Genomic DNA, 13,707 nt, shown 5'->3' on the forward strand with positions numbered 1-13,707 from the left:
TCCCCATCCAAATAGATAAACTCCTTGCAAATGTAAACTTACAAAGGATAGTCACAGTGGCTTTAAGTTCTTTTTTGGGTTTGCTTGGTTTTTGTTTGGTTTTTTTTTTTTTTTTGTTGTTGTTTTTCTTTAATAATGCTAATTGATGTGGACTTAGGGATGTGTAGAACTAAATAGCTCAGTTGACTTAATTGACCATTGTCATTACTGGCACTGATGACTTGGTAATGGAAATTATTAAGAGTAATAATGACTTTTTCTTTTTTTTTTTTTTTTTCCCCCAGTGGAAAGCTGCTTTCTACCTTCTGTAAAAAAGATAATCTGCAGAGCCTTCAGTGCCTGGTAATTCCTGAGCCCTCCAATGGAAGCTCAGGTGGACAAGGGAATTGATGGAGTCTTCCCCCACAGGTGTGCAGAGCTTCTCTAGCATAGAATCATAGAGTAGTTAGGGTTGGAAAGGACCTTAAGATCATATAGTTCCAACCATGGGGAAACCTGTGGCAGCATGCTCCCTCCTGCAGATGCATGTTCCCATACGTGGAGCTCCCCACGCAAGGGAAATTGCAAGGCCAATGCTGTTCAAGTTATCCAACTGCCCAAGCTCATTTTTCCATCACAGTCAGCCCCTTTTCTGGCTACAAGACAGGGAACGACTGTCTGAGTGGGAACTGCAATCTAAATGGATCAGCGCTTCCTCCTGTACTTCTAGACTGGTGGCGGGTGAGGAAGAAACACATGCTGGCCATGCTGCTGGGCATGCCAATGTCCTCCAGCCCCAGAACTGCTCCCCAAATGGTTCAACTATACTGCTGATGATCAATTTAAGCTTTTAACAAGCATTTAATTCAAATCTGAAATTATTTGAGATACTAAACAAAACTGTTCCAAATTATTTGACAGTTACCTTAATTAGACTAGGTCTGATTTAATATTTCCAGCACAATTGAAATTTTTGCTTTACTGTGGGACCATAGAAGTTTCTCAGCATGTTTGGTACAGCAAATGAAATTGAGTTCAAGCAAATCTATTAACACAGTCCGACACTTTCTACAGTTCATTACAAATAATAATTGCTTTCTGAAAAATTCTTTCTTCAATATGAAAAACAGATCAGACTCAGTAAAAACAATATCAGTGAGGAAAGCTCAATTTTTACTGAAAGATTCTTGAACTTGAAAGAGCTTTTTTTTGTTTTTTGTACCTGCCCGCAGTTGCCATACATGCATTATATCAACAGATTTCAAAAACTGCCCAACTTCATTCAAAGTGTCACTATTACCTCAACCAATATACTATCAAAACCAGCTCCCTACATTATTTCCTAGAACTGAACTATTATTTTAAACCTTCTTTAACATTAGCCATTTATTACTGTAAGCTTCCTAAAAATGGCTAATAATTTACAACGAACATTGTTTCTTCTTATCTTTATGATTTGGAAGATATTAGCTCAGCTGGGGTCTCTCAAAGAGATATTTGATATAAACCATTTGTAATTCATTTGAATATATCCTGAGGTCAGATGGCACTATTTCTGTCTCCAGATGAATTTTAAGTGAGCTTTGTATTACTGAAAATTTTCTGGCATAGCTTTTAACATAAAAAAGTCCTTTAAAAAAATTACAAGAATATATCATGCAATCGTTATCTTCGTAGATACAGCCATGGAGAAATCTGCATACTAGAAATGCACAAAAAGCTTATTCTAGCAATGTTCATGTGATGTGTATAAGCTGAGGGATATTTTAGGTGTATTAATTGTTAATTTTCTTTCAATGCTGAGTATCAACAAAGACTGCCTACCTAGTTCTGTGCTGCATTACTTCACTGTGTTGATTCTTTTGGATATATTTAACTGAGGAAGGAAAAAAAAAATCCGGACAGAGGAGAATAAGGAATAAAAATAAATTAACATTCTAACCATCTGTATTATCTTCCTAAAAATCTGTAGAGTTTCTGGATGTCCACAGTTACACATAGCATCATTTGGTCATTGCCTTCACACAGTTTATTTCAGGCTATTTTAATAGATTTTCTTCCCTGTGTGCTGATGATAGCATGTGATGACATTTTTGCTTTAAGGTAGTCAGTACAGGCAAAACAGAGGACTGGTTGTGCGGGTGGTGCTGCCAGTACTGTTTTGCAGCAGCACCAGCATGCCACAGTGCTTTACCTGTGCCTGCCTGCCTTTCTCTGCCAGCAGAATTTATATACACACTATGGCATCAAAACCACATTTTGATGGTATCAACACTGTTAAATTTTAAATGTTGCTTTGAGGTTTTTTAATATGTTTTCAGTCTTTCAGTGTTTGTTTACTGCATTCAGTAAGTTCATCCATGTGAAGTAACGTATCTGTGTGGGCTATTTTTGTGTAGTAATATCCCTCTTTAAGACCACTGATTCTTTTTAGGTTGCAAACCTGCATGTATTGGTAAGGTAATCTATTACATGCAATGTTGGAGTGTGTAGAGCTAAATACTGATATGAAGGATACTTGCCTCATATACATGGATCTGACCATATGTAGGTATTTCTGCAAGGCATTGTGCTTTCTATACAGCACATCCAAAGCGGTGACATATGTCCAGCTGCTACTGAACCCATAGGAACTGAAATGGTGGGCTGCTAATTAACACTGAGTAGGTTTGTCAGCTGTACATATGGAAGAAGGTATTTTCAATGTTCTTTAAAAATACTGCAAAGGAAAAAAAAATAAAAAAAGGAAAACTATTGAGTATAAATGTGCTGAAACTTTTTACTTCAACCCAATTGCAAAAGAGTTAATTCAGAACCTTTCTTAGGAAAGAAATAAAGGGGAGAGAATAACAATACCATGTGGGCCAATGCAATTTCCAAATACTCAGTGCTACTAAGATTTAAGCAAACAGAAATTACTTGTGTTACTTGGAAATTAGTGCCACCCTAGCACTGCATGTGGAGAGGAGGACTAAATAGGCAGTTTTACAAGGTAGACAGACTGTGGTCAGGATTGGCGAGACAAATGTTTGTAAATGATTACATCATGTCTTAAGCACTAAAAGCATGTAGGGATACTAGAACTAATGCATTAAAATGGCTTTACAGCACCCCTATTTACGTGGCTGCCATGCCCTCAAAGAGGGAAGCAAAAAGGGAAAGGATTTAAATATATCTTTACATATGCATACACAACGTTTTATAGCCTGTTTGACTTGACTTGTTAGAATTTATCCTTTACAAACACAGGGATTGCAGCTAAGTAAGAGATTAGGTAAAGTTTTATGTATCCCTGTCAGTATTTCCTTCTTAAAGAAATGAAAATGGCTACTAAAAATAACAGATGCTGCATGAACAGTTGAAGCAATGATATTATTTTTTCCTGCACTACCTAAAAGCAGGCAAGCTCACTCAACTTCCACTGTTGAAAAATTTGCAGCTAAAGCAGCATAACTTACCAGTAATAATAGAAAAACAAAGGAGTCGTGTGCTTGCTATGTAAAAGTCACGTATCTGGCAACTAAATGCTCCTGATACATGGTTGGTTTTGACAGGATGTGAGTGGATTTGCTATCACAGGTAAATACCAGCAAACGAAACCTTATTTGCTAAACATTGCACTATAGAGACAGTAGACCCCCAGGTCGCTTCTGAAAAATTACTTGGCTTAGCAGGAAGAACACTGATATTGCCAGGACTGGCTTCCTCCTCCCTTCCTCTCCATCTCCTCCTCTTTTTTTTTTTTTTTTTTTTATTTTCCCCCATCCCCACAATTGCATATTTTGATTTTCCTTTTTTATATTTTTTTTTTGTTTACTTTCACTTGCTATTGATCCCTAGTACAACAATGGGCAACTGGATTGGAAAACACATCCATTATCTCCCTCCATCTTCCTAACATACTACACTCCATAGTGCACACATTGAGTAAACAAGGTCAACAACAGAAAAAAACAGAGAAAGTTTTCATGGCTTTCATTTGAATAAACTGTACTATCTATCTGCTTTTTCAATTACACCATAAAAGTAAATAAACAAGAGAACCACTATGAAGTAGTAATCAAAGAGTAAATTAAACCTAGTTTTCTTCGTTTGTTCTTAACAAAGCAGTTTTAATATTTAGAGACGGTTTTGTAACATACACCTACTTTTTAGGCTTAATCTTGTTTTCTGAAGGAGAGAATTGGGGAAGAGACTGTCAGGTTGCATTGCAATAAACACAACACATAAACATATAAAGTATAAAAATTACCAATATGAGCCAAACACCTTTGAGATCCTAAATATATGCTAAAATTTCAAACAGCCATACCCAGAGTTAGCAGACACTCCCAGTCAATCTCATTTTTCTATCTGTCTCCTGTAACTGCTTCAGAGATGAAGATACTATACATTATCAAACCCCAGGAGCTTTTCAAGCTTTACTTTAAAAGCAAGTGGTACATTATGGCTTTAAATTCTGAAATCTGCAGGGACTATAAAACAGAGTAAATTAGTTGGCTGGGTAATAGAGACAGGACCTGATCCCATAGTGATGAAAGAATTTTCCCTCATTTCCAAACAACTGGTTCAGCCAGCTAGCTGAAGTATTAAAAAAAAAAAAAAGAAAAAGACTAATATAACCCCAACTTGTAGAAATGGGGGGGGGGGGGGGGGGAACCCAGAAACCTGAGAAAGAACAAGTGCTTTTGTTTAAATGCTTTAGATAAGGACTCGAGATGTCTTACCTTTTTTTTTTCTTCAAACCTAAAGAAGCTTTCAATTGATATAATTTTAAGCATCAAAACAGACAGAACTCTATTATCATAATGTTAACAAGAGGCAAGGAGGATACAGTAATCAAACTTTCATAAAGGCCTCCCCTACAACTTCTATCTCAAATTACAGCTGCACATTTCACATTTGATCCAGACCCTTGCCAACTTTAGGTTGTCACACCATTCTTATGATTGAAATAACTCTTTATGGTGCACATGTACAAAGCAAAACCAAAGTTGTTTGAGGGGAATGTGTTGATGAGCATGAGACTGAGAAACTGAAAGAAGCGGTCAACAAAATGGGCAGGAGGTCTAAATATATGAGGATGCTAATAATGCAGCTTCACATACTAGTTTTCTCAGCCCCAAGTAGACTTTGCAGAATGCGTTGCTAAAATCACTGTGAATACAGGCTGACCTACACAATGTGGCTGTGCCATGTAGCAACTTAGCCCTACAACAGAGCAAAGCTTCTTCCCACTTTCAAACGCAGCAATTTGATTCAAGTACGACCTCAGACACTTCAGGCTTTGGAATTTCTAGGCAACCAATCATCTATGCAATTTCAGTTGCAAAAGTAATCTTTGCAGTATATTACATATAATAACCCTTCTTTAAAATTGAAGCCCTTATGACATTTATTGCATTTCAAGAACTTGTCACGATTTAATACGAATTGAAATATTTCCTTTATCAAGTCCAAATATATTTCTTCTTTTGCAAGTACCACCAATTTCTTTAGAGCAATGAGAAGCAAAAGCTTCAAAAGGATTCCTGTAACCTGCTTAATATTTTTGTAACTACAAAAATTTCTAGAGTTGCCACTACGTTATTTAAAAAAAAAAAAAATCAAAACAATATGGAAGGATATCTGCATACAGTTATAGAGATGTAGAAGCCGCATGATAATTCCATGCTCAAAAGGTCTTATTAAAATAATTTATAAAAATATTTATATGAATTCTTCTTTAGAAAAAAAGATGGAAAGGATAAAGGCATGACACTGTAACAAAATTAAAAAAAAAAATGGTTTCTACTCAACATTTGATTTCTTAACAGAAGCAAGGCATTTGCTAAGAAGGGATACAAGATCAAATTCTACAGTCATCCCAGTTAAAATATGTACAGACACAGTCACATGCATGCTTGCATGTGAACACTCACACACACACACACACACACACACACACACACACACACACACACACAGACCTTCAGCTGAAGCAACTGTGAACTCATCTTCTCTAATGAAGCAAGAAATCATTAATTCTAATTTTGGTTTTGGAGCAATTGTGCTACCCTCAAGAAGGGCAACACCGGGAATCGTAGAATCATAGAATGGTTAGGGTTGGAAACGAGGTTTTTTGTGCGTGTGATATGGTAAAATCACCCTTTATTTATGGCAACATACTAGATATATTTAGATGTATTTTAAATTAACAGTTTCTGTAATAGAATCTAAAAGGTTACAATCTACCACAGAGCAGTTTCTGTAAGTTCAAACAGGATTTTATTTTTTTTTAATTATTATTATGCATACACGCATTAATGATTATTCAGTGCTTCAAGATATGAACTTCACTGCCCAGGAGGCTGCTATATTCCAAGTGTAAACAACAGACGCACACAGATTTTCAGATCCTATATACTGGTTTGCTCAGCTGAATTCTTCTGTCACATACAGCATCCATTATATACTAACCACACTTTCTTGTTGCAGATAGCTGGTGGTAAAACACAGTTAATAACCCAGTATCTGTGTTTCCCAAAACATTTTAAAAGCACAGACTTATCATCACAGATTCATCCTGCCTTAAATGAAGACAAACAGAAATACTACAAAAGGCCTCCACAGTGTCTAACCTAGGGAAATATAATGTAAAAACAAACCAGTGACAACTAGATATTTTCACTGAAACTGCTGAAACAGGTTTTGTTGGTTGGTTCGTTGGCTTGTACAATGTGTGTTTTCTTTATAGAGGCGGTGAGATTTGGGGGGTGGAGGGGTGTGGTGTTATTTTTCCTTTCGTGACTCATCCAGCATGAAGTTTTTCTACAAGAAAATGTTCCAAAAATATAAAGTGATACTCAGAATAGTAGTACGTATGCAGATGAATTACTACACTCTACAACGCTGACTGACAAAAACCAACACCGAAAATGAAAACAGCCAGCACGCAAACAGAAACATGATGGCATATTCAGGCAGATTGTTGTTTCCCCTTAACAGTTCTATTATTTTATCCCATAGGATATTTTCAGTCTGATATTTCAGATTTCTTGTATAATATGAATGGAAACATTGAGAACAGAGGATACTTAAAAACAGTAATAGGTTCACAAAGGGTGGAAAGAAGGAAAAAAAAAAGTATGAGGTTTTGCTTTTTTTTCTCCTTTTCATTGTAAATTTTAATTTAATTTTTTTTTTTTTTTTTAGCTGAGCTTCTTTACAGTAACAGGAAGATATGGGGGTGCCTGAATGATATTTTTGGCAGTGGGGGTGGAGGACTGGCTTTGCTCTCGATTCCAGTCAGGGTTTGCCGAGCGCTGAGGACCAGTGATCACTGTCCCATAACTGCAATATCACTGCAGCGTTTCCTCTGGTTTGACGACCGCCAAGTGTGGCGCCGGTGCACAGCACACACCAGAAGCTCTCCCCCCTTCCCTTCTGGAAAAACGAAGAGTGATTTCCACCTGAGCGACCAGACTGACTGCCCAGCCTGAGGGACGGCCGCCGCGGCCATCACGCTCGCAGGATGAGCCAGCTCCCATGAGCCGCCCGCCCTGCCAGGCCAAGGAAAGCATGATGATGGTGAGGTGGCCGAGCCAAGGCAGCCCCACAAGACCTTTTAAGGTAGAGGTGGCAGCGTCCAGCTACAACCATAGGCCACAGAAGAACCCTTGTGTTGAGCAGAACTACAGGAGGTCCCTTTATTGGCATGCAACATCAGCACTGTGGCACTGACAGCCACCGTTTCTCTTCTCAGAGCTGCTGAGATTGGTCACAACTGATTTATCTTGTTCTAAATTATTAACTCAATGATAAACGCAAGCAAAAGTTGCTTTAGATAGGTACGTATGTTCTAAGTGCAAAATGCCAACATGTTAGAACACTTAACAAAAATTCACTATTTTCATTGGCTTTTGGCTTACTCTATAAACATACTACATATTTTTTAGGATTTTTATTATTATTATTACCATTCCATATTTCCATTCAACTTGAAATGATGAATACAAAACCAACCCAATAAGTAACAAATGTATCCACGGTGACCAAACAACAAATTCTAAAGCACAGCACGGTGAGTGAAAATTAGTAGTTATTAAAACCACTCCATCAAAATTCTGGTGCAATATAAAAGAAAGGCTCGTGCAATTACAAGGGTCACAATAAGTTTAGTTATTTGAAGGCTCAGCTCAAATATTAGAATATACATATTAGAATGTAGTAGAATAGTAGAATAGCTCAGCCCAAAATCTTCTTGAAGACTTCAGCTTTAAAGAAAGCAATAAACACTATGCTGATTCCTGAATTTAACAACTTTTCTCTCTGACTGTTAAGAACCTCACTTCACCCATTAACTCATGCTCTATAGTAATCACACTTTTGGAGGGTTAGGTCCATGGTACTTTATTCAGTATTTATTTCAATCTTAACCCTGTACATGTGTGTTCCCATTATACCACCTTACATCAGCAGCAATCAAAAAAGAATGCCTAGAAAATCATGCAAGATGCATACAAACATGCAGAAATGTTTTATTTTTCATTCTTTGCTATACTTCTGGTAGCCTAATAGTAGAATATCCTGAGAAAACTAAAAAACAAACTGCAGAATTCTTCACTAATAGTAAAAGGAAATTATTCTTTTTCCTCAGAAAATACAAAATCCTGATATTGTCTAAATGACATCTATAGCAATTTTAAGTCAAAATAGGTGCGTGATGTACGCAATCAAGCTTTCACCCAGCTGTGTGCCATACTGCTTTGTGCAGTAAGTGCTACAACAGGGACAGGTGAGATTACAGATGTTCTGGCTTCTCACAGACAGAGCAGGAAAACACCCAGAACAACCACAGGTAAACATTATCCCCATTAACTCATGCTTTGTTACGCAAAAGACAGAAACAAGAACATTTGTTTGAAACTTCAGATTAAAGGAAGCCTCAGACTGAACAAAGCAGACTGAGAACCTGCCTAACAGAAACTTTCAGCTGTACTCTCAGAAGTGAAATTTCCTACAGAGCAGAAAGGAAACACAATCCAGTTTGTTCCAGTTAAAAACCTGTGTTGCACCAGAAAACAAATATGCGTGTAAAACAGTGGTTTGTATTTTTTTCAAAGGAATGACACCAAAATAAGTTTGACCAATGTTACATGGTTCTGAAAATTATATACAGAAAAAAAAACGATAGAAGTAAGTACCACACAGCTAGCATATTGCTAATACCCTAACCCGTATAACTTCGGGAAATCATAACTTCTAATCCTAGTACACAGGCAACTGACTGTAAAAAAAAAATCCATCTTGTGCTTGCAATGATACTCAAGGTAGAAAAATAACCCAAAAGAAACAAATGAGAAATTAACCTAACGCCACTGTTAAAAAATAGTGAAGAGACTTTATCCAAATACTCAAACCCTATACCATAATGCTTCTCTTTTGTTCCTCAGTCTTTGCAAAACATAGCAAAGCTAAACCATTGCATGTTTATCTTCGAAAGGGACTCTGAACAGTTCTGACAACACAGCCAATGTGTATTTTTTCTGTTAAGACAGGCAAAATCAATCTGTGTTAATAACTGATGGGTTTCACTGTTTAAGACACCCCCCCACCCCACCCCCCCACCTCCTCAAATATTTTTTTATTTTATGAAAATAAGAAAATAATGCATGGTATGTCAGAAAGCACAGTACTCTTGTGCCAGGGCTCAGAATATTACAGAAGTTCATCTGTTTAAAGTTTGAAGAGAACTCCTGATTCAATATTTAATGAAACTGGGAAAGCTGCTGAATGTCCCAGAAATCCTCCAACTCTCTGCTCTGTGTTCATTCTAAGTATTATGCAGCTATAAATTAACACTGAGGCTCGATGAGGTTTCAAGTAGTCAGGAATAGTATTTTTCCATCACACAACCCAATTTCCTATTTCTTTTTCTTGCTATTTAGCAGTACTAACTTGCAGCATTATATCGCAATTGTACCTCCCAGCTCAGTTCTGCAGCACCAGCACTACGTTGCTTAGACATAGCTCTACGCTCCAGCATGTTTTTAGAGTATGCAGCCAGCTCAGCTGTAAACCTAAGGAAGATTTCCATCAAGCAACAAAACTAAACTCTGCACAAATATTTAATAGCTCCAAAACCTCTAAAGGCTTAAAAGAACATGCATTTTGTGGTATGCTCGGAGCCAGCTCCACACCGGTGATCTGCATAATGCAGAGCACTTGGCAAACACACCACTGCAAATAAAGCATTGTTTTGCCTTTGCATCTCTGAATTCTTCAAACTAAAAGCTGAATGAAATACCAAGGCTTATTGTGCCTCCCCACCACAAACAGTGCAGTAGCAGCTTGTCCATTACATTAAGTTCGTCTAAAACTTCCCATGCCTCACAACCATTTCTCATCCCCTCTCAGCAGATGAAACACAAGTTCATTTAAAACAAACTGAGTACGAGTTCATCTTATCTGGCTTATTTTTCAAGCTGCTAAAACTATGCTGTAGCCCACTCAAACAGAAAATTTCTCAGACAATGGAATCCTTTCAAACTGCAAAGCCGACAGGATTCCCCAGTTGTCAGTTTTTGGTGCGTGCCAGCACGAAATGTTCTTGAATCTGAAATTTATAATAATCACTCCTATTGATAATGTGAGCAGAAGCAGAATTACATCATAGTTAACACTTACCAAAATACATTATGTTTCTCATTAATCATGCAGTCAGGATCCCACCACTGTGTATTCAGCATTAGCTCCCGCGCAGGGCTGACATGTAAAACGGAGCTTTTTCATTCTACATTATGTGGAAATTTCCCAGCACAAGAAGCGTGAGTGAGCAGTGTGCCTCCTCAGGATGAGCGCTTTGCAGGCAGTCTTATCCCTGGTACAATCCCTGTCTGATTTAGCGTTTACTCCGGCTGCATGCTGCACTGCCCATTCTTACTGTAATCTGACTCCTCCTTCTGATGTCCTTGCTGTGCCTGTGACATCAGGGCTAAGAGTACTACAAACAGATCCTTTCCTTAACGGGCTAGCAACGACATGCTCTAAAATCCCAGTTAACGTAACTCTGGTTTAGAGAAAAAAAAAAAAAACCTTCTGAAATGGCATGTAATCTTTTGCCCCCCCCCCCCCCCCCTTTTTTTTTCTGGCTGCAAGCTCAGTTAGTGACATAACGTGCTCAATTGCATAATAGATGGGAAACACAAAGCATATATTGTTATTTTTCTTTGAAGTGCAGGCTCCAGGAGAAGCCCCGAGTGCCCCGATTCCCCAACTTCAGTAGAAGGTAAAGACGCTTTGCACTTTGCAAAATCGTGTCCCTGGGGACTTTTTTTTTTTTTTTTTAAATAAGTCAATAATTCCATTTAAATAAATGATTTTAATCCAAATGTTGGCTAAAGCTCAGTCTGCCTCTATTTTTAAAAAGCAACTGGCAAATAGGTAGCTCAATTTCAATAGAGCCAAACTGATTTTTTTAAACTAATATTTCTTCGCATGAACAACAAAGCGTGAGGATGGGAGATGCATGACAGCAAGGATTTGGAATGGAGTTTACAACCTTTCACCCTCCAGGTTTCCAGTTCCTTTCTGTCCCAGGTTGATAAGTTATTAGCAGATGGTAGCTATTTTATTGTGCTGTGACAAATGAAGTGGTCCTAAGTTTGTTGTAAACAGGTCCCTCCACAGTCTCTGCTTCTATATGAACTCATAGCAGCTTCAGAGGGAGACTGACCAAAGAAATACCGAAATACTCTCCGCCTTCCGAGAGCAGTGCCTTGGGATGGATCTGACACACACTGGTGTGGCAGTGTGGTGAAGAAGATGCAGTTTGTATTTATGCAGGTATTATGTCTTTTCTGTGAGTCTATAGAGGGCATCGGTTTCCTGCTGTCAGTCTGGCGTGTATCACTGATAATACACTTAAACTAGATAAAGGTAAAAAAAAAAAAAAAAAAAAAAGGACAGTATGCCGAAGCATTTATTTCATTATAATAGGTTCTAATGGGATGAATGCTTTTATTCTACAGGAAAGAGGATGACCGGTATAATTCATTTAAAGCTCCACTTCTTATTTGTAAAAGCTCCATGCAATAACTATTATTTCAAGAGGTCCAATCACTTAGGGCAAAATTATGCCACCAGCACAGCAGCCAATGAACGCTCCACTTGCAGCAGAAGAATTAAGGGCCCTTACATACATCACTGCTACGCATGCCTCAGCAGGTTTCCTCCGCAGCATTGCTCTCATGAGGTTTCATGCTACCTGTATGAAAGTCACCAAGATTAAACACTGCTGGGGGGAACTGGGGCATGAATTTCAGTCCTCTCCCTCACTGAAAGTCCCACAGCTCTCTGTTTCTGATGCCTAGCCTTTCTCAGTGCCCTTTCTTATTCTAACTGCCCCTAGGAAGAGGCATACCTGAAATGAGATCAACTGCAAAATAAACAGCTTCACCACTAAAAAAGCACACAGTGCAGAAGCACGCTTTCAGGCCACAGTGCACAAGGGATGAAGATCAAGACCTCTTGTGTGGTTCACACTGCCCAACAGAAACTTAAGTTGAGCAATTCCTAAATTGCAGTGATGAAATATCACCTAGAAACCCCTTGGGGGGGGGGAAAGAAGTTCTTTAGAAACAATGGCTGGTATTTTAACTAGAGGGTTTGGACAGCAAGTAACAGAGGGTATTTGTGGCACCTTCCTTTCCTCTACATCATCGTTACAATGCTTATTCGCTTCTCTGCATAGGGAAGGAGACCTTGCTATCGGAGACAATACCACCCTCCAAGGCTGGTTTAAAATATCTCAGCTGAGCCACTTTTGTATCTTCTGAGCAGTAGGTATAAGCTACTATTAGGAGCCTTCTGCAGCACAAATATTCCCTCCCTTCCCTATAGCGAGGGTAAAAACTCAGAGAATCAATTCGCTATGAAATCCTTCATCTCCTTTGCTAGCTCCAAAGTGCTTTTGCAGAGGCACTGTGTGGTGTCCTTCAGGACAGTCTGCACCCAGACACAGCATTTGCCTCTTAGGCTGCATTTACCTTATCACAGAAAAGCTTGAGATCATTCTACCAGGAGTCATACCCTGCAAGATGTAGGCTACCTCCAGTCTTTTCCTCCAAGCTAATAAGCCTGATCTGTGCCATCAGCTGGACAGCTAAGAGCCTGGGTACAGGTGGTGCGTATCTGTGTACATTAGTAGTCAGGCAACAATCATGCTGCCTTTAAACATGCTTTCTTGAGCTGGCTGCTTTGTTACAATACCTGTACCAATTTGGTGGAGTCTGATGGCCAGCATAAACAGCAAAGTGCCATGTAGATCTCTGTATTCTCCACTACTTGGTTCTGAATGTTACTTTCAATTTTGTTTTTCCCTTTAGGATGCAAAGAAATCAGGACTATCTCCCCCATTTTTGCATCTTATTTGCATTCTTACAATAAGCATACAATCAAAGCAGCCAAAGAGAAACTAAAACAAGAAGTTTTCTTCAATTTCTTTCCATTTCAACTATCAAACACACACAAGAGAGAAGGAAAAATGGTAGCAACTCCTGGAAAGCAGTCACAGCCCAAATTCACATACTCCATACCAAATTCTACTTTCATTTACACACATGCTACATTAATAAACTGCAAAAAGAAGTGTCAAGCAAGGGACAAAGAATAAATTTTATTCTCAACATAGGATACTGCCACTGCCAGTGAAAGTGAGGATTAGGTTAGTAATTTCGATCCCACATG

The 13,707-nt window shown here is 38.4% G+C and overlaps 1 protein-coding gene across 9 annotated transcripts in view; it reads right to left on the reverse strand.

The window, feature by feature from the left end:
- The window catches only part of ZNF385D (zinc finger protein 385D), a 426,940-nt gene that overhangs the window by 154,400 nt on the left and 258,833 nt on the right, over positions 1-13,707 (reverse strand). Inside the window, exon 1 of one of the 9 annotated variants that reach the window (XM_065666060.1) lies at positions 10,648-10,830. The exons of the other annotated variants lie outside the window; for them this stretch is intronic. Coding sequence (XP_065522132.1) covers positions 10,648-10,669 — 22 coding nt within the window. The 5' untranslated portion in view covers positions 10,670-10,830. Of the gene's footprint in view, positions 1-10,647; positions 10,831-13,707 lie in introns of those variants that run through there. 9 annotated transcript variants of the gene reach the window in all.

The sequence above is a fragment of the Lathamus discolor genome, chromosome 2, assembly GCF_037157495.1.
Source record: "Lathamus discolor isolate bLatDis1 chromosome 2, bLatDis1.hap1, whole genome shotgun sequence".
Classification (NCBI taxonomy): Eukaryota; Metazoa; Chordata; class Aves; order Psittaciformes; family Psittacidae; genus Lathamus; species Lathamus discolor.